Source organism: Myotis myotis, unplaced genomic scaffold (assembly GCF_014108235.1).
Source record: "Myotis myotis isolate mMyoMyo1 unplaced genomic scaffold, mMyoMyo1.p scaffold_m19_p_5, whole genome shotgun sequence".
Taxonomy (NCBI): domain Eukaryota; kingdom Metazoa; phylum Chordata; class Mammalia; order Chiroptera; family Vespertilionidae; genus Myotis; species Myotis myotis.
Genome location: NW_023416357.1, coordinates 31,312,951 through 31,334,805, shown reverse-complemented (window position 1 = coordinate 31,334,805; position 21,855 = coordinate 31,312,951). Strand labels below are relative to the sequence as shown.

The 21,855-nt window shown below is 39.0% G+C and overlaps 1 protein-coding gene across 5 annotated transcripts in view; it reads left to right on the top strand.

Annotated features, from left to right (window-relative positions):
• DEPDC1B (DEP domain containing 1B) overlaps positions 1 to 20,871 on the top strand; it is a 91,749-nt gene extending 70,878 nt beyond the window's left edge. For 4 of the 5 annotated variants that reach the window (XM_036307771.1, XM_036307772.1, XM_036307770.1 and 1 more), the window contains 4 exons: positions 12,449 to 12,615; positions 14,578 to 14,754; positions 16,524 to 16,709; positions 19,655 to 20,871. In XM_036307771.1, the coding sequence (XP_036163664.1) occupies positions 12,449 to 12,615; positions 14,578 to 14,754; positions 16,524 to 16,709; positions 19,655 to 19,816 (692 nt within the window). In that variant the 3' untranslated portion in view covers positions 19,817 to 20,871. Of the gene's footprint in view, positions 1 to 12,448; positions 12,616 to 14,577; positions 14,755 to 16,035; positions 16,710 to 19,654 lie in introns of those variants that run through there. The other variant, XM_036307773.1, reaches the window with a different exon arrangement.
• Positions 20,872 to 21,855: the final 984 nt, after the last annotated feature.

Below are 21,855 nucleotides of genomic sequence, written 5' to 3'. Positions count from 1 at the left end.
ACTAGCAGGGCTGATGCAGTCCTTCTTAAGTGAATGTTTGAGACACCCTGCATTGAAAACCATACCCTTATGTAGTAAAAGAAGAAAGTCTTCTAGATTATGATAGGCTATAATTTGTTTATATGATTAACAAAGATTATTTAATATAGAAATCCTGTTAGACCCTGTCGAAAAAGATATCTAGAAACTGTGTATCTACAAATTAGATGTGTAGGTTGAATCTCAGGAGGGTTAACTCATTCCTTAAACGTTTTGACTTACATTGATTGGAATAGGATACCATTAGGTAATAAAGTAGGTAATCAATTTTGTGTAGAAGCTAAAAATCCTACAGCATTTTCAATAGAAATGATTTTCAGTTTTGTTAATGAATTTCTTTTGAGGTCTATTCTTTGACCTCTAGCATGAAATAATGCTAGCTAATGCCAAAGCTGTGACACTGACAGCAGTTAACCATTTTTGATATATGAAATAAAGACATCTAAGGGTTCTTAAAAGAAAAAAAAGGACTTTTCAGAGATGTAAGACTTATTCTTTACTTTTATAATTTTAAAAAAATGATTTAATTTGGCTCAGTGGTCTGACCTAACATAACTGTCCATAATAATTAGTTTTTATTTCCAAAATGACAGTTCCTTGTATTAAGATCAGAGTTCATCTGATCCTTGAATTGGGTGAATGAGGCAGTATAGCATCCTTTATTCACACTCCACACACACCCTAGATTCTGTGAAGCTTGCACTAATTTGGCATATTGAGGAAAGGGGCAGCAGATAGGAAGGAAGCACATAGGGCATGGGAGCAGGGTAGAGTACTTGTGAAAATTGGGTGCCTTATGGGTTGCATGTGTAATCTGAAATTCCACAGTAGTGTTCTGTGGGCCAGGCTGGCTCATACATACATGTAGCCTGTATGTTTTGAAAAGAAATTTAATTAGTTGCCAAACTCTAAGAAACAAGAAATTCATGTAAGAATTTATAATTTTGGATTCTTTAGAGAAATGGGAGGATCTGGCAATTCTGGGCTTGAATTTTGAGTGGCACAAACTGCTGCGGCTGTGTAGTGTCTCCACTAGAAGGAGCAAGTGTTTCAGGTACATGAATTCCAGTTTGCCAAGTCTCCCATTGCTTTTCAGACTCTAAAGCCCAGTTCACTTAATCCCCTTTGTTCATTTATTCTATTTATCTGTTTTTGTAGGCAGTTGAGCCCAAGACTCCTGGTTTATTTGCTAGTAGGCTGTAAGACTGAGATAGTAGCTCTTTGCTGTTCCCTTCTTACTAAATGTTAAGTTTATAAAATGCCATTGAAATTCAATAGACTGATTATATATTGGATCATCTTACTCAATAGGTTGAGATCTCCTCCTATGTTTTTAACCTAGAAATATCCATAAGGATAGTTTTCTATTCTTTGTTTCTTCTTTCTTCCTTCTTCTTTCTTCTTCTTTTCAGAGAGTGCCTTGGTAGTGTGCTTGATCAGACAGAGGGCTCTTGTCCATTTTAGTCCAAAGTTCTTACTGGTGATGCTCTCTGCTCTCAGGGCCTTGGTCTTGCTTATGACTGGAGCTTTTAAAGATGCAGCTGGGCCAAGGTAGGGATATTGAATCACCTCCAAATGTAAGGACTACTGTTATGTCAAGATTGTTGGCAAAAGTGACATTAGGTACTCCTTAAAGGTGGAAATTTAGAGAAGTGCCTAGGTATTCCCTGGTTATAACTAAACGCATAAGGTATTTATAAGCATACTGTTAGTCACTAGGATGATTGAAAAAACTTTTGGAAAAAAATTTAATACCTTTCTCCCACCATTCAGCAGGATAAATTCCAGCTGTGTTAGAGAATTAAATGAATGTAAAAATTCAAATTCTTAAATATAGTTGACATTTATCTGATGTTGGGGTAGATGAAGGACTTTCTAAGCATAAAGGTAAGAGAAGTCATAAATATGCTAAAGCATTGGGACTCTTCATGTAGGAAAGGGCATCATCTTGTGTGTGGGTGAATCTGTATCCACTTTTAAGCAATTCACAAAGGCGTCTTGTTTGCCTTTCTTTAAAAGCCTCTAGAAATAGTCTCTCTTGCTGTGTCTTTCTTTAGGCAGGGTATTCTTTCCAATTGATGTGTAGTCTGAATTCTTTAGGCTTAGTATAAACCTTTTCCTTCTTATATCTCTTTTCAGTGAAAATGAAACTTGACATTTTTTTTATTCCTTTGGTTGTTCAAAACTGCAACAAACCCTTTTTGAATCTCTTGTTCCCTGGCTGAACATACATGGGCCCAGTGGCCTTTCTGGGAACTCTAGGCTCTCTAAAAGTCTTCATATTTCACTTCTTTTTTGAGGCTCCCATAAGGAATAGCTTATTGTTAACATTACACATGTTAGTGGAATGATTGGGTCTATTTTATAAAAATGAAAATTTGTTTTCCTAATTATTTGAAAATAAAATTCTGATATAACCATTGGGGAATGATAGGGAGGACAACAAGGGAAGGTCATCATGGCCAAAGTGTCACCTAATCTCTAATGATATAGAATATTATAAATTTTCATTGATTTTGATTTCACTTATTTCTGTCTTAAGGGACAGTTGGGTTTCTTTGAGTATTGAATTATTTACACTTATTATTCCTCAATACAGCTAAATATTGAAATGTTTTCATGACTGAAAAAACTCACAGATGATTTGGTGGATTTTTAATTATCTTTTTATTATTTTATTCTTATTTCATCATTGAAAACATTTCCAAACTCAGGTAACGTGGTTTGTTGACCTAGTTGTATTGACTTTGGGCCCCAGTTTTCTCATTGATAAATGGCAGTAATGCCTGTCATACTAATAGATATAAAAGTTAGTGCAATGGGCAACACTTATTTTCCTACTAAAGTATCTTTTTTAAAAAATATATATTTTTATTGATTTCAGAAAGGAAGGGAGAGGGAGAGAGAAATAGAAACATCAGTGATGAAGGAGAATCATTGATCTGATGCCTCCTGTATGTCCCCCACTAGGGATTGAGCCTGCAACGTGGGTATGTGTCCTGACTGGGAATTGAACCGTGACCTCCTAGTTCATAGGTCAGCACTCAACCCCTGAGCCACACCGGCCAGGCCTAAAAATAAATACCTTTTATTTTTGTTTTAAAAACTACAAAAATTAGAACAATGCATAAACTAAGATAGGATAATCATATGTTGCTATCTAGTCATTTCTTCTTTCAAATGATAGGAAGATTTTTATGTAAAGTTATTTGTGATGGATTTTTACAATCTATGATTGAAATAAACACTATTATATCATTCTGAAAAGGAAACAAATTACCTATGGGGCTACAGAAGGCCTATGTCATTTTCTCGAGAAAAAGAAGATTCAGTATTTTTATGATGACATTGTAGAAATGGTGAAAGATGAGAAAGTTACTCTTTTAGCTTCCATTTTAGGAAAATGAAATGAATCAAAATAATAAAATAGTTACAACATTAAAACTCTTTGTCTGTAAATGACAATAGAATGCTAATGTTCTTCAGAAGTTCTTAAAACTGAACCTAAAAAACCAAGACACTCCTTAATATCAGTAATACTTTATGATCTTGAAGAACCCGAAAATACTTCCTGAAAATGTCTCTTTAGTTCAACTGTGTTTTATAGCTGCGTTCTCTTATGATCTTTTTTTTTTTTAATACTGTAGTGTGCTTTTGTTAGTAAGCTTTTATTGAAAGGGGGAAAAAAGATTAGGATAATGGTCACAATGAGAAAGAAATTAGGGAACAAAAATAGAGAGCACAAATTAAATTATTTTTGAGAATCTAAGTATTCCTACATAGCAATACATAGCACTCTAAGATTCAAAGGCAGAACTAAAAGTGAGTCCTGCTTTGGCATTTGAACAGACTGAAGAATAACATCCTTGGGACCGGATGCCAGGAATGGCTTAAGTTATTATAGATACATCAAACCTTGGCCCTTTTATCTTCTCTTTGATACATCCATACCACTTCATGAATTATCCATGTGCTGAGTATTTTCAGTTCTTATCCTCATCTCAGCTCTATTTCCTAAAATCAAGACCAGAATATATGTCTGATTTCTGGCTGTGTATTCCTGGATGTTTGTTATACAAGAGTCTCAGTTCAAACTCAGTAGTTCCCTAAGTCATTATTTCAGAAACTGGGTGTTGGATGTGAAATCTGTGTGATAGAATAGCATTAAAAAATAAAAAAAGACATCCTATATAATAAAAGCCTAATATGCTAAGTATCCGGTTGACCAGTCAGCTGTTCAACCAATCAAAGTGTAATATGCTAATGATATGCTATGGCCGCTCAACCGCTCACTATGATGTGCACTGACCACCAGGGGGCAGATAGTTGACGGGTCAACCAGTTGCTATGACGTGCACTTACCACTAGGGGGCAGACGCCCCGACCGAAAGGTTAGCTTGCTGCTGGGGTCCAGCTGAGCGAGACAGGCTGGACATACCGTGGAGCCCTCCCACAGTCCCTCCCCGGCTGGCCAACCTTCAGTGTCTCTCTCCGGCCCGATCATGCACCAGTGGGCCTGTGCCCTCTCACAATCTGGGACCCCTCTGGGTATTGGAGAGCTGGTTTCGGCCTGATCCCACAGGCCAGGCCGAGGGACCCCACTGGTACACAAATTCATGCACTGGGCCTCTAGTAGAATAATAATAAAATATCAGAGTGTATAAAATGTAGTAAGAGTAGGTATTTTTATAAACATTATTGTTTTATATACCTATGAATATGCATATGTATTGTTACGATGTAAAATATATTTCTTAATTTTAGTTGTAAACTACTTAAAAAAACACACACACCTCTAACTTTTATCTCTACCTACCTATATAGTAAGGTGATTGTGAGGATTTAATGAATGTGAAAGCTTCTCAGAAAGTATAATATTGCTCAAGTATTACTAGTATTAATAATTCATTACGACAGATGCTTATATTATGCATGGTTTATCCTTTATGCTTAGCTAAAACAACACATGGTTTGTTCTTTACACTTAGATTAAAAATGCCTTTTAACTGTGGCTCATATTGAGTTATAGAGTTATATTCAGTTTTTCATTTCTATTGTGAAATTAGCATTTTAAAGTGGTGTGAGTTTCTTCAGGCGTAAACTACATTCTACTTTTTACTTTATGAGAGGAAACTAGCAGTAGTTATCACCTGGCTTTCATTTTGAACGCTCAAGGAAATTGTTTTGAGGTGTCCTCCTTGGTATAAAAGAGTCAATTTCAGTTTTAGCTGTGTTCAGAAATTCTTTGTGCTTTTTATTGTCTCTAATCCTTGCCCCCAAATTGAAGAATGTAGAATGGTATTTTCTTTGACTATCTTCTTATTAAATGTTTGTGTTACTCTTTGAACCAGCATTTCTACTTCTAGGCACTTATCTTTAGGAAATAATTGACCACATGGAAAAAATGGCACAGTATTTAGGAGTCTATGCCCTAAACTGTATGGGCTCAAAACCACTAACTAGCTGTGCATTTGGGAAAATGACCTAATCTCTCTCTCTTCTTTTTAAAAAACCTTTATTGTTGAGAGTATTGGGAATCTAAAATGGCACAGCCATTTTGTAAACTTTTGGCGGTTCCTTAAAAAGTTGAATATGGAGTTATCATTTGATTCAGCAATTCCACTTTTAGTTTTATACCCGAAATAATTGAAAACATATGCCTACACAATTTGTTCATGAATGTTCATAGCAGCATTACTCAGAATAGCCAAAAAGTAGAAACAGCTGAAATGCCCATCAAATGATGAATGAATAAAATGTAGTATATCCACACAAAGGAATATTATTCAGCCATAAAAAGGAGTAAAATACTGTTACATGCTATAACATGGATGAATAGTGAAGACATTATTCTAAGTGAAAGAAGCCAGATTCAAAATTACATATTGTATGATTTCATTATATGAAATGTTCAGAACAGATAGATCTGTAGAGACAGAAATTATTGGTTTCCAGAGGCAGGGGAGAAGATTATGGGAAGTAACTGCTAATAGGAATGGGGATTTCTCTTTGGAATGACAAACATGTTTTTTGAATGAAATAGTGGTTAGGTGCATAGCTTCATGAATATTCTAAAAACCCCCACACAAACCCACAAAGAGAACAAACCCACTGAATTGTACACTTAAAAAAAGATAGTCTCATAAAAAAAACAAAAAAAAACAACAACAAAGAAATAAGAACCAAATTGAACTTTAGGAATTAAAAAAATACAGTATTGCAAAGGAAAATCTCATTGGATGGAATTAAGAACAGATTAGACAATGCAAAAAAAATCAAGGAACTTAAGTATTAACATAGCCATAAGTATTAACATAAAAGCTAGCCTGAACAAAGTATGGAGAGAAAAAAGACCTGTGAATGGGGACTAAACTGAACAGCCTCAATGACATATAGGACAGTAAATATCAAGCAGTCTATTATACATAAAACTAGAAACCCGGTGCACAAAAATTTGTGCACTGGCAGGGGCGGGTTTCCCTCAGCCCAACCTGTGCCCTCTCACAGTCTGGGACCCCTCGGGCGATACCACCTGCTGGCTTAGGCCCGCTCCCTTGGTGGCAGATGGCACGTGCAATCCCGCGGTGCCTGCCCCGTCTCCCCTGGTTGCAGATGGCAGGCCCGGATCCCGGGCTGGGTTGGGTGGCCACTCAGATCTCGCTGCTGCCCGCCCCGCCCCACACACGACAGGCCCGGATCCCGGGCCGGGGCGGGCGGCGGTTCGGGATCGCGCTGCTGCCCACCCCACTCACCCCGTCCCGCACACGGCAGGCCAGGATCTCGTGCTGGGGCGGCCAGGGGCTGGGGATCGCGCTGCCACCAGCCCCATGCGGGGCAGCGCAGCAGGATCTGCCTGCAGTATGCAAAATAGCCGCCATATTTGTTGGCAGTTAATTTGCATATCACACTGATTAGCCAATGGGAGGCGCAGCGAAGGTATGGTCAATTACCATGCTTGTCTATTATTAGATAGGATCCCTGAAGGAGGCTCCTCAAACTGGCTCACATCCTTTTACCACATCCCCATCATTCTTACAGCACTGGCACTATAGGCTCATCTTATACTTTCTTTTCCAAGCCTTGGAACCAGCCATTTCTTCAAGGATTCTTGGTTCCTTTTAGTAAAGTGATATTTAGAAGCCAAGACCTAGTGCTAGATGTGTTCATTATTATTGGAGGTATTGCTCATAAAAAAATGTTCTTAAATAGCACTTAAAAAGGAACCCGGCCATTTGATTTCCACCAAAATACTATTTGAGAGATGGTGGTGGTGTTAAATTGGCAGAACAGAGACTAATATAAAATACATCCATGTGCCCATCCTCCCCAATTTAACAATAGATTTTGCATATGTTCTGTATGTAGAAGCAAAATATTTAGCAAATTGCTTTCCACAGTGGTTCCAGCAATTTACGAACCCATTAGCATTATACTCCTATTTGACCATTTCCTTACTGATATTTGGTTTCATCAAGTTTTTTAATTTTTCTAATCTGGAAAGGAATCTTATTGCTATTTATTGGTTATGTGGGTTTCTTCTTGGGTGAAAGATTTTTTTTATCCTTTACCTATTTTTTTTCTTTCTCTTTTTGTCATTCTAAAATATATAGTCTGAATGCTAGTAGTCTTTTTTTTACCTTCAGTCTGACAGATACCATTTCATAGTCTGTGACTTGTCTTTGATTTTAATCACATGATAAAGAGCTTTTGTGTTTTACTTTGTCAAATTAATTTGTGTGTCTCATGAAGTCTTTCTGTCTTTCTTTCACAAGGAGCTTCTATAATTCTAAGATTTTTAAAAATACGTTTTTATTGATTTTTTAGAGAGAGGAAGGGAGAGGGACAGAGCTTGAACCCCAGTGGAGGGCATGCAGGAGACAGCTAATCAATAATTCTCTCTCATCACTGATGTTTCTATCTCTTTTTCCCTTTCCCTTCCACTCTGAAATAAAAAAAAAAATATTTATTAAAAGTAATAAATATAAAGCAAAAATTTTTAATTTTGATGAAATGCATTTTATAATTTTCTTTTATGGTTCATTCTTTTTGTGTCTAAAAAAATCTTTGCCTACCTTTAAATATTATATTATTTCACATATAATGTTACTACATTGCAATAATATTTTTTCATTTTTTCCCTTTGTACTATTGTTTCATACATTATAGTCCTACATATGTTTTTTAATAACACTTTATAAATCCTACTACACATTGTTATTTTTTCTTTAAACAGATATTTTTCCTTCAAAGAAATTAAGAAACATAAAGCAAGTTTATCTACCCACATATTAATCTCTTTTGGTATTCTTCATTTCTTTGTGTAGATCCAGGTTTTCATCTGATAACATTTTCCTTTTGCTTGAAAAGTGTCCTTAACATTTTTTATAGTATAGGTCTATTGGAAAACAAATTCTGTGCTTTTTTGGAGGGGGGACAGAGAGCTCTGAAAAGTATTTGTTTTGACTTATTTCTGAAAGATATTTTCAATGGATATAAAATTCTGTGTTAAAAGTTTTCTTTCAGCACTTTAAAGTTGTCTATGATGATTCCTTATTTTTGTTCCTCTGGGCATAATGTGTCCTTTTTTCCTCTGACTACTTTGGAGGTTTCCTCTATCATGAGTTCTATGATTTTTAGGAATCCTATCTAATAAAAGAGAAACATGGTAATTGGCATACGACCGCTACCCTTCCTATTGGCTAATCAGGGTGATATGCAAATTAACTGCCAGCCAAGATGGCGGCCGGCAGCCAGGCAGCTTGAAACTAACATGAGGCTTGCTTACTTCAGTGACGGAGGACTCCAACGTTCCCCGCTGCCTTGCCAGCCTCTGAGCCTGAAGTTTAAGAAACATTGTAACAAATATAGAAGCTAAACAAAACCCCAGAAACCAGCTTTCAGCTGGCTGGGATCTCAGAGCTGGAGTTGATACAGAGTTTCGATTATAGAACCTAAACAAACCAGATACCTACTTTCGCAGCTGAGGCCTCAGAGCTGGAGCCAGAGCTAAAGCTGGCCCAGAATAAAAAAAGAAAAAAAGAAAAAAAAGAGCAGTTGGGAGCTTCAGTCCCAGCCTGAAAACAGCCATCAGCCCCTCACCAGACTGGCCAGGCACCCCAGTGGGGACCCCCACCCTGAAGGGTGTGTGACCACCTGCAAACAGCCATCATCCCCTCACCCAGGCTGGTCAGGCACCCCAGTGGGGACCCCCACCCTGATCCAGGACACCCTTCAGGGCAAACCAGCCAGCCCCCACCCATGCACCAGGCCTCTACCCTATATAGTAAAAGGGTAATATGCCTCCCAGCACCGGGATCAGCAGAGCCGAGAGGCCTCCCGGCACCGGGATCAGCGTGACAGGGGGCAGCGCCCAAACCCCCTGATCGCCCTGCGGCTCTGTGTGTGACAGGGGGTGGGGCCACAACCTCTCTATTGGCCCTGCTCTGTTCCTGACAGGGGAAGGCGCCCCAACCCCCTGATCGGCCCTGTTCTGTGCCTGATAGGGGGAGCTCCCCAACCCACTGATCACCCTGCGGCTCTGTGTGTGACAGGGTGCGGCGCCCCAACACCCCCACCCCACGGGCCCTGCTCTGTGTGTGACGGGGTAGAGCCATAACCTCCCCATCGGCCCTGCCCTGAGTGTGACAGTGGCGACGCCCCAACCCCATGATCCGCCCTGCTCTGTGGGTGATAGAGGGCAGTGCCCCAACCCCTTGATCCGCCCTGCTATGTGTGTGACAGGGGGGCGGTGCCCCAACTCCCCTATCGGCGCTACTCTGTGAGTGACAGGGGGGAGCTCCTCCACCCCCTGATGGGCATTGCTCTGTGCGTGACAGGGGGGAGCTCCCCAACCCCCTGATGGGCCCTGCTCTATGTGTGACAGGGGGGAGCTCCCCAACCCCCTGATCGGCCCTGCTCTGTGCGTGACAGGGGGAGCTCCCCAACCCCCTGATCGGCCCTGCTCTGTGCGTGACAGGGTATGGAGCCCCAACCCCCCCGATGGGCCCTTCTCTGTGCGTGACAGGGGGCAGCGCCCCAACCCCCTGATTGGCCCTGCTCTGTGCGTGACAGGGGGTAGCGCCGCAACCTCCCCATCGACCCTGCCTTGAGTGTGACAGGGGGCGGTGCCCCAACCCCCCAATCGGCCCTACCCTGGGTGTGATTGATGGTGGCATCGCAACCTCCCAATCCGCCCTGCTCTGTGCATGACAGGGGGCGGCGCCCCAACTCCCCAATCGGCCCTGCTCTGAGCCCGACCCGGGGCTGCACCTAGGGATTAGGCCTGCCCTCTGCCACCCGGTCGTTATCTCCCGAGGGGTCCCAGACTGCGAGAGGGCACAGGCCGGGCTGAGGGGACTCCCCCCCCCCCCCCCCCCGAGTGTACAAATTTTTGTGCACCAGGCCTCTAGTCCTATATAATAAAAGGCTAATGTGCAAATTGTCCCCTCGACCGGGAGTTTGACCAGGGGCTGGGGCCAGCCTGCCAACTGCCCGCGGCCCCTCCCTTGGGTGGGCCAGCTGGACCCCATCCGTGTATGATTTTGTGCACCGGGCCTCTAGGATAATACAAGGATAAACTGTTTCATGTACTCAAAACTGTAAACCTACTTTTTGCCCCACCCTTACATTACCCGTAATTCTCCAGTGGCTTCTCAGATCACTTACAATAAAACCCGAAGTCATTAATGATAGTCTACAAGGTTCTGTGTATCTCTTGGCTTCCTCTCTAACCTCATTTCTGATTTGAATATTTATTATACACTACTCTCTCATCACACTGGCCTCATTGCTGTTCCTCAAGTAATTAAAGCATACTTACACATTAAACTCTTTATTGATATTTCCTCCGCCTTAAAAATTTGTCTCTTTGATATTTCCCTGGCTTACTATTATTCCTTCAGATGACTGCTCGAATGTCACCTCCTTCGAAAGAGACCTTTCTCAAAACACTAGTAGTGTTTTCCCATCACTCCTCAGCTTCTTTTCTTCTTTATTTTTCTTAACAGCATTTTTCCACCTCACATCATATTTATATATGTCTGTGCTCATTATCTGTTGGGAAGGGAGTTCCATGAGGTCAGACAGGATTTTATTTTATTCCCCGCTGTATCCTTTCTAAAACAGTTCCTGGAATATATGCAGGGCTTAAATAAATATTTATTAGATAAATGAAAGAATAAATTGTGGTCATAAACCTTTTTTTCTTTTCATGGATTTGATTATGTAGAATTGAAAGCAGATCTATACAAATGATAATGATAATCAGCAGCAGTATTTCTGGTGAACATTTCGGATCTGAACTTGTATATAAAAGCTCCCTCCTCCTTCCTCCTTTGTCTCCAGGCTTGTCCATTGCCCTTGGGATAAAACCCAAGCTCTTTAATCTGGTATTCAGGGTTTCTAAGATCTCGTCTCTGCAGTAATTTTAGCTTCACTTCTACACTAAGCCCTTACCCTCAAAGCCTACACTGCATTCATATTGAGTGACTTAGCATTCCTCTGATATGCCTCTTGCAAATGTCTCTTGAAGCGCATCTATTACATTTATATTTTGTCACTTATTTTTTTGTGGGTCTCTCCTTTTTACAGGAAAGGGACCTGGCATATTTTTTTTAAATTCCAGGACCCAGCATAGTTTCTGACATACCATAAATGGTCAGAAAATATTTATGGAATATGAAAGATGATTTTGCCTTCAAGTCAGAGACTAGAAACTTAAAGAGGTTGGATATGGGTTAGTAAATTGGTGAAAGCAGTTTAATCTCTGTATTGAGCTTGCAATGGCTGTGTCCAGGGACAAATAGGGATAAAGAGCACACAATATTAGAATTTTTAGCAGAATCATACTGGGTGCAGAGGAATGGCATGTAGCATAATTGAATCAGCCCCCTTAACCAGAAAAAAATGCTTAAGAGGGAGGAAGGGTTATTGGACAGGTGTTACTTAGAAGCAGAGCTATTTGGCAATGGATTAACCATAGGAGCATTAGTTCTACTATTTAGTCTGAGAATCGTGTAAGATGGTGATCTGCTTGTCATGAGGAAATAATGAAGGGGGAGAATTCAGGGAAGTGATTGCACATTCATGTTCTTGCTCATGGGGGTTAGGTGTTAGACTACGCTCAATCTGACTGCTCTTGGTTCAGTGGGAAAGAATGCTATGAAAATTCAGTTATATCTGTCAGTGGTGTGGAGGGGAAAATGGCTGTATTTGTTCAATACTAGTTGATGGTTTGTATATTTTGTGCTAATTTGTGAATGACCATGGATCTATAATCAATTGGCCCAGTAGTTGAATATGTAAACATGTTCTACATAATTTTAGTAATGTATATTTTATAAAAATGTGAACTTTATAGAGTCAAGTAAGCTATAGATTTTTAAGATTAAAAACTTTTTTTCTGAATCAGGTTTGTTACAGGAGGAGAAAATGGCCATTGAAGCATTTCAGATTTGCTGCCTCCTCCTGCCACCTGAAAATAGGAGAAAGTTACAGCTGTTGATGAAGATGATGACAAGAATCTGCTCAAATAAGGAGATGCCACCACTTGGTGATGGCCTTGGCACCCGAACACTGGTAGGTTGAGTTCTAACATCTAACATGACTTGAGTTTTTGGAATAAAATTCACCTGAGTAAAGTGTACTAGCTTGGCAAGCAGAGGAAGATACTAGTACATGGCAGACTTGCTTACGGAGCCATGGCTTGGAATCCACCCAGACTGGTATTGTGCTTTTGGTCTTAGTGTCTTAAAGAACATAATAAAAGAAAAAGTGAGTAGGGGCAGACTCTGAGTGTAAAGATACCTGCTGTATCCTGTCTACTGTCAACACAAAGAGAAGGAAGGGTGGACAGAAAGGATAAGTGATCTCTCAAGAAAACAACACTCTCTCCTCCAGGTTAAAAGGGTTGCAGAGTCATTGTTACTATAACCAGTAGGAGAGATGCAGCATATAAAGGGATTAATGAGGGAAGAAGCAAAATGTGGAATTGGACCAGACAACTGGGAAGGAGAAGGAGAACTTGTATCTCCTGGGGTATGACCTAAGGGTCCATGAATGAGGGTTTTTCTTAAAATATGCTCAATTTTGCTTAAAATTGAGTAATTTTAAATTCTACTTTGTAATGTCAGCGTGTGTTTTAAAATAGGGTTTATGTTTGGAATCGCTAATTAGCTAAATTTCTAAGTTATCTAAAAGTCTTAGAGTGAAATTGATGCTTCGTTGGTGTGTATATGTTATTCCCATTTCCTGGTGAACCCTGTGTACCCTTGGGGTCCACTGGCCCAGTTTTAGAAGTGTGGAGTAAGATAAGAGGAGTACTCAGTGCCCAGGGGAGTGATTCCTGTCCTTTTTGGGGAAGGAGTTGGTAGGGAGGCTAGTGGACTTTTCTGAAAAGCTGAAGAAAAGTTTGTACATATTCTCCAGAAGAACACGTGTGTACAATTTCAAGGCATTCATGGGTACCCTGGGGTCCATAGTCTCCCAGTACAGAGTCTCTGTGCACATAAATGTGAATGAAGATCAAGTGTCATCTGCAGTATTGATAAAGTGATGTCTTATTAGACAGAATTACATTTATAGGTTTTGAAATACAATCGTCAGCAATAAAATTACTAAGAAAATCCATCCAAAGGATAGCATTAAAAATGGAGTAGTTAATATGAATTCAGTGGAAGTAGCTGCTATAATATTTTTTTAAATTAATATATTTCTTTATTGATTTCAGAGAGGAAGGGAGAGGGAGAGAGATAGAAACATCAGTGATGACAGAGAATCATTGATCGGCTGCCTCCCGCATGCCCCCTACTGGGGATCAAGCCCACAACCCGGGCACGTGACCTTGGCCAGAATCGAACCCGGGACCCTTCAGTCCACAGGCCGATGCTCTATCCACTGAGCCAAACTGGCCAGGGCCTGCTATAATATTTTTTATATTTCTGCTTACCATAAAGGGTCTCATCACTTAATACACTTCTTGTAAAGCCTCATGGTTTTCTTCAGGATCACTCAAATGTACATTAAAAATCCTAGAGAAAATAACAGTTAACTAGGAAAATATATAGTGTTTGAGACCCATAAAACTGGGCAACTAGATTGATAAAAAACAATGATTAAAAAAAAATCAATGATGTAATTAGGATATTATCAGACTAAATGGCTATAAAGTACACTGAACTTAAAAGTGCTACATGATCAAGGGCATGGTGGTAATGATAATTTTCGGAATTTGTTTAAATATACATATTTAAAATCATCTGTGAAAGGAGTTTAAAAGCCTTCAGACAAGCATGTCTGCTAAGTCTCTGTGAGATGCGATGCACATTCTGCTCATGCTGATTAATGAGAAAATCAATACATGTGAGATGACCAGGTGTGGCTAAGTGCCATGTAGGATGTTCACCCTGTGCTGTGGGCCATTTCTCACTGACTAGTCACATTTGCTTTTTGCAAATTAAGATCGTACTCAATTCAGAGTAGGGAAAAAATTCATTGGTATTTATTTAAAAATCTCCCCCACCTTTTTTTTCCTTCTTTTAGATGATCCAGACATTTTCCCATTGCATCTTGTGCTCCAAGGATGAAGTGGACTTGGATGAGTTATTAGCTGCTAGGTTGGTAACATTTCTGATGGACAATTACCAAGATATTCTGAAAGTCCCTTTGGCCTTGCAGACCTCCATAGAGGAGCGTGTGGCTCACCTACGAAGAGTGCAGGTAAAGGAAGGGATATTCTCAAATCCTATGAAATTGTCAGCTAGGCTTCTTGGGAGTTTATGTTATGAGGACTAAGTGAATTAATATGTACAAGGTGCGTACAACAAGTCTTGGCACATAGTAAGCATACAAGTTTGTTATCACTGAAAATTCGTGGGTTGCCTACTTGGTTTTGTTATGTCAGTCAAAACCACATACTTTTGATTGCAAACTCCTTAAGTGAATTTGTTCAGAGTCTACATATACTTCCTGATGGAAATTATTTATATGAAATACATGTCTTCATTCTTAATAGCCCTGCAGCCTACATACTGTTATTATATTTTTTGGATGAGAAATCTTGGCAGAGAACTTAAGCAACTAGTCCAAGGTCACAGTGCCAGGATTCAAACTGATGAGATCAGTCTCCAGAATCAGTGCCCCTAACTCCCATACATACTGCCTCACTTCAGAACATGGTGTGGTAGGCGAACAAGAGCCATAAAGACCTGGGTCAAACTCCTGGCTCCCCATCTTCCCTTGTTGTGTGGCTCTGGGCAAATCCCTTAACCTCTCTCGATTTTAGTTTCTTCAATTATTAAAATGGGCCACACATATAAAGTGGTTGTGAAATATTACACAGTATAATACTAAATTATGGATTACTGTAAAACACCTTGCACAACTGCCTTACATGGTAGGTACCTCTTTGAAAGGGAGTGCTATCATCGTTGTTGTTGCTATATTATGTGGACCCTAAAATGGGGTTTGTATGTCAGCCTGTAGGAGCAGAAACTTTTGGTAAAAAGTCTTGGCAGAAATTCTACTTGGTTCCTTCAAAATGGTTCGACCTCTTCTTCACTAAAGTGCTTTTTGAGGTTCCTCAATTTTGGGGCAGTTTGAGGCTGACCTGGGATCAGTTGTGAGGCAGGCATTGTTTTTACACCAGCCTTCTATCAACCTTATTTGCAACCCTCTTCTCCCAGTTGTGCCCTTTAATGATAGATATCTGGTGTTTTTCTCCTTTTACCTAGGACTCGCCCTTTATTCCAGCCCTTTCCTGGTTTTACTGGCCAGAATAAAGGGTGAGTCCTAGGTAAATAAAAAGGAAGTATCCTGTCTTTCCCTTCTGGTTCTGGTCTGTCTCTCTTAGGTTGTCTCTAACTGATTTGGTAAACTGATGTTGAGGCATGGACTGTACTTAATGTACTACTCTTCTTGGCAACACTTATTTTTAACTGTGGCTTCTGGAAAACTATCTTAAGCCAAAGAAGTGAATAGCTGCAATTTTATTCACTGCAGAAGAACAATAGATGCCCTATTTTTGAGAAGATGACCCTCTTGGACTCTGAAGTTAAGTATTTTTCATGGATGCTCACTTATTCACAGGTTTTGGTATCATCTTTCCTCTTACTTCTCCCTTTGCCCTGTACAGTGTCTGCACATTTGTTGTTTTCAGTTGATTCTCACTATTCACATGTTTGACAATGGTTGTAGGACTTCCCTCTCCATGACAGCTGGGCTAAAGTGTGCAAGGAAGGGAACACTAGACTCTTCAGATGGGGAAGGAACCTGATAATTCACTGTGTGTCCAACATTGTTTTTTGTTTTGAATCATTTTAGAGTCAACTTGTTTAGTTTATGTTTCAATTTCAGACATTATTAATTAAGAGTTTTCCCCAGTTAAAATTGAGGAATGACATGTGCTGTAAATTGTGTTTAATCTAAACAAATTTTTGTAATTTATTTGAAAATACACTTTTTTTTCTCTACTAATCCTTTTGCTTCAGATAAAATACCCAGGAGCCGACATGGATATCACTTTATCTGCTCCATCATTTTGTCGTCAAATTAGTCCAGAGGAATTTGAATACCAAAGAGCATACGGCTCTCAGGAACCTCTGGCAGCTTTGTTGGAGGAGGTCATAACAGATGCCAAGCTCTCCAGAAAAGAGAAGAAGAAAAAATTGAAGCAGGTAAAAGGGATATTCTTTTTATTTTTCTCTTTATTGATTAAGGTAGGTGTCCTTATCCCCCATTTCCCCCTCACCACCCCCACTCATGCCCTCATCCCCTCCCACCCCCCACCGGTGTCTGTGTCCATTGGTTAGGCTTATATGCATGCATACAAGTCCTTTGGTTGATCTCTCCCCCTTCCCCCCACCTTCCCCTACCTTCCCTCTGAGGTTTGGCAGTCTGATCAATACTTCTTTGTCGCTGGATCTGTTTTTGTTCATCAGTTTATGTTGTTCTTTATATTCCACAAATGAGTGAGATCATGTGATATTTATCTTTCTCTGACTGGCTTATTTCACTTAGCCTAATGCTCTCCAGTTCCATCCATGCTGTTGTAAATGGTAAGAATTCCTTCATTTTTACTGAAGCGTAGTATTCCATTGTGTAGATGTACTACAATTTTCTAATCCACTCATCTGCTGATGGACACTTAGGCTGTTTCCAAATCTTAGCTATTGTAAATTGTGCTGCTATGAACATAGGGGTGCATATATCCTTTCTGATTGGTGTTTCTGGTTTCTTGGGATATATTCCCAGAAGTGGGATCACTGGGTCAAATGGGAGTTCCATTTTTAGTGTTTTTGAGGAAACTCCATACTGTTCTCCATAGTGGCTGCACCAGTCTGTATTTCCACCAGCAGTACACGAGGGTTCCTTTTTCTCCGCATCCTCGCCAGCACTTGTCGTTTGTTGATTTGTTGATGATAGCCATTCTGACAGGTTTGAGATGGTACTGCATTGTCGTTTTGATTTGCATCTCTTGGATGATTAGTGACTTTGAGCATGTTTTCATATGTCTCTTGGCCTTTCTTCTGTCCTTTCTGAAAAGTGTCTATTTAGGTCCGTTGCCCATTTTTTGATTGGGTTGTTTATCTTCCTTTTGTTTAGTTGTATGAGTTCCCTGTAAATGTTGGAGATTAAAACCTTATCAGTGATAACATTGGCAAATATGTTCTCCCATGCAGTGGGCTTTCTTGTTGTTTTGTTGATGGTTTTTCTTGCTGTACAAAAGCTTTTTATTTTGATGTAGTCCCATTTGTTTATTTTCTCTTTAGTTTCCAATGCCCTAGGAGCTGTATCGGTGAAGATACTGCTTCGGCATATGTCTGAGATTTTGCTGCCTGTGGATTCCTCTAATATTTTTATGGTGTCCCGTCTTATGTTTAAGTCCTTTATTCATTTTGAGTTTATTTTTGTGTATGATGTACGTTGGTGGTCTAGTTTCATTTTTTGCATGTATCTGCCCAATTTTTCCCAACACCATTTATTGAAGAGACTGTCTTGACTCCATTGTATGTTCTTGCCTCCTTTGTGAAATATTAATTGAGCATAGTGGTTTGGGTCGATTTCTGGCCTCTCTATTCTATTCCATTGATCTATATGTCTGTTCTTGTGCCAGTACCAGGCAGTTTTGAGAATAGTGGCTTTGTAATACAGCTTGATATCTGGTATTGAGATCCCTCCTACTTTGTTCTTCTTTCTCAGGATCGCTGCAGCTATTCGGGGTCTTTTTTTTATTCCAGGTGAATTTTTGGAGAGTTCATTCTAGGTCTGTGAAATATGCCATTGGTTTTTAAGGGGGAGTGTGTTGAATCTGTAGATTGCTTTGGGTAGTATGGACATTTTAATGATGTTGATTTTACCAATCCATGAACACGGTATGTTCTTCCATCTATTTATGTCTTCCTCTATCCCTTTTTTCAGTGTCCTATAGTTTTTTGAGTAAAAAGTGATATTCTTTATTAGTAATTTATTCTCCCTATAGTTCTTATGGTTTTTTTTTAATTCTCTATTTTAAAGGGTTTCGTGCAAATCTCATCTTCTGAGATAGCAATTTTGAAAGTATATTGTTTAGTTAATCTATTCCAGAAGTCTCAGTGATTTACACGTGTAGGTTGTGGTTAATTTCCCACATCTTTATTCTCCAAAGTACATCTTTTACCATTTATTCTCTAATATTTGTCTTATTTTGATATGTGGCATATGATATGAGTTAGAAGAGAAATTACTTTAAACTTAGAGAAGCTATTAAATGAGGACAGATTTCTTTGAAATCACACTGAATTTACAAATATAAAATGTCTAGAAATTAAAAGCCTTTGGTTTTAGATAGCCAGTGTCAAATTGGTTTCTTGCCTCAGGCATCACGAAATTTCCTATTAAACAACATGGCTTAGGGTTTCAGACAATTGTTTTCACCTCAAAATATGTTTACTATGACCATTCTTAAAATATCGATCCAAGGTTAAATGAATGGTTTTTATGTTTAAAGACTGAATCCTGTGTAGCTTGACTCCTGGTCACACCATAGGTATAGGATTATATACAGAGCACTGGAGTTCTGGATCCCCAATTATATTTTCCTCAGTCATCTTGGAGAAGAGTTCGGTGGTGAGGAGCAGAGGAAAAACTATTGCCTCTCTTTAAGCTTTTCATAATATAACATATACTACATTGTTTTCAATTTGGGCAGAAGCAGGTGGGCTAAGAAATGGTGGAAGGAGTTTGACCAAAATTTTAATTATTTAGAACATGTTATTTTCAGGTCAGAGTTAATTATTATTTTTAAAGTAAGGTTGATTTACAGTTGGCAGTGGGGGAAATATAAGACGTGACTTAAATGAGAAGTTTATTTGAATGTTGGATCAAATTAAAGGTGAATTCGATTTATAGAAAGTGAAATCAAATGATTCAACATAAAAAATGGATTTGTGTTCAAGTAAATTTGACTGTGATCTGATTTCTTCTTTTTTATTTTTTGGATGGAAAACAACAATAAAACAAAACAAGAACAGGAAAATATGGGGTCAGAAACTCATTATAAAATTAGATTGTCCAATTTTATTGACTCTTACCTGTTTTCTGGGTTCATTGTAGATCTCTCTCTCTCTCTCTTTTTCTTTAGTTTCAAAAATCCTACCCTGAAGTCTACCAAGAACGATTTCCCACACCAGAAAGCGAAGCACTTCTGTTTCCTGAAAAACCAAAACCAAAACCACAGATGCTAATGTGGGCACTAAAAAACCCTTTCCAACCATTTCAAAGAACTAGAAGTTTTCGGATGTAATACTTTCACAGCCAGTGGAGATCTCAGACGTTGTTTTGAATAAATGGGTGGAAGAAAGAGGAGCAGAAAATACAGACTACTGAAATATAAATATGATCTGACTTCAAAACATGTTGAGTTGCCCAGCTGGCATGGCTCAGTGGTTGAGCGTCAACCTATGAACCAGGAGGTCATGGTTCAATCCCCGGTCAGCGCATATGCTTGGCTTGCCAGTTTAGTCCCCAGTGTGGGGGCGTGTAGGAGGCAGCCGATCAATGATTCTCTCTCATCATTAGTGTTTCTATCTCTCTCTCCCTCTCCATTCCTCTCTGAAATCAATAAAAAGACATTAAAAAGACACACAAAAAACCATGTTGAGCCATTATCAGTATTTTTCTAAAACTCATTGCTAGATTTAAAGTATACAAATCAGTTAAACATTATGAAATATATAGTAATGTTAACATATTTGTAATCATTAGAAAATTCAAGGCTATTTTTATTTGTTGTTTTTCATGGTGTTTGTGAAATAATTGTGTGTACATCCTATTTACTGATGTCTTTGTTATAACCAAATCTTAGAAATAGTGTATATACTTGAATAAGAAGACACTGGGTACCATTACTGTGATGCTATTGACTTAATAGCCAATTATGATATTTCCTGTGTAAATTCTGATTTTCACTGTTACACAAAGAGTCTTAAATGTCCTGTGTTATGATATCTGTATCTTTTATTGAAGGTTTGTTGGCTGCTATGACAGATTTTACTAAAGCTGGTTCTTTTATAACATATATATTAGTTGGTGTTTACTTGGAAGTGGAGTAGATTTTCATCTGACTGCAGTGGTATAATTTCAGTCATGGCTAGAGATGGAAAACTGAACAGGATAAATGCTTTCATTCCCTTTAGACATGTGATTGTAAGTCAAATCTTTGTTGTTTCATGAAAAACACAAATGGGTTAAGTAAAATGAAACTACCTTCTTTATAAATATGTTTCCCCTAGCTTCCTCATTCTTCTGAAAGTAAATAGAATATAAATAAATACTGTTTGGTTTTTTAAAAATACTGTACATGGTGTTTTATGGGTTTTTTTGGCATTTATTTAAGTATTTTTCAAATGCTTGACATGTTGCCTTGTCCACTGTTCTCATATTAGTCATTTATTTCTATGATAGAATAAGAAGTGAGATTTTGCCCTGACCAGTTTGGCTCAGTGGATAGAGCGTCGGCCTGCAGACTCAAGGATCCCAGGTTCGATTCTGGTTAAGGGCATGTACCTTGGTTGTGGGCACATCCCCAGTGGGGAGTGTGCAGGAGGCAGCTGATCGATGTTTCGCTCTCATCGATGTTTCTAACTCTCTATACCTCTCCCTTCCTCTCTGTAAAAAATCAGTAAAATACTTTTTTTTTAAAAAAAAAGTGAGATTTTGGCTTTTGTACTAGCCTTTAGGAGGGTGCTTTGTCCATTTTTTTTTTTTTTTTTTTTGGGCTTACTTTATGCTTTTGCAAATAGTGGTACACTTGGATTATGGACTATCTGGAAGGCTTCTGAGAACAACTACCCCAAAAGTTCAAGTAACACTCATTAATGGGCATGCTCTGCTCTTTGTTCTGATTTTCCCCTGCACTTGAGATCTGCCCCGGTTCTTTTGTAGCAGAATGCCTCCAACAATCGACTCAGATTTTGCTTACTTAAAATGGATAAAAGTATTTGTACTAGCTTGGGTAACATCTCACTTTGCAAATATGTAAAGTAATGGGAGTTTTTAGTGTTTCAGGATTTATTCACAAACCTTGAAATTCTGTGTAGAGCAAAGAATGTCTACTTTTTACTCAATTTGCTCTCCAACGTAGAGTTTACTTTCCAGAGTCTCCTATTGCTTATCTTTGAAAATATATGTTAATTTTCCCATTTTCCTCTTACTGTTACTTTTAAGTATTGAGAGATCATAAAACATCCCTATCACCTAAGTGTAAAATTGATGAATGGATAATGCCAGTTTTTCAAAGTGGTTGTAACAATTCACACTCCCACCAGCAGTGTATGAGTTCCT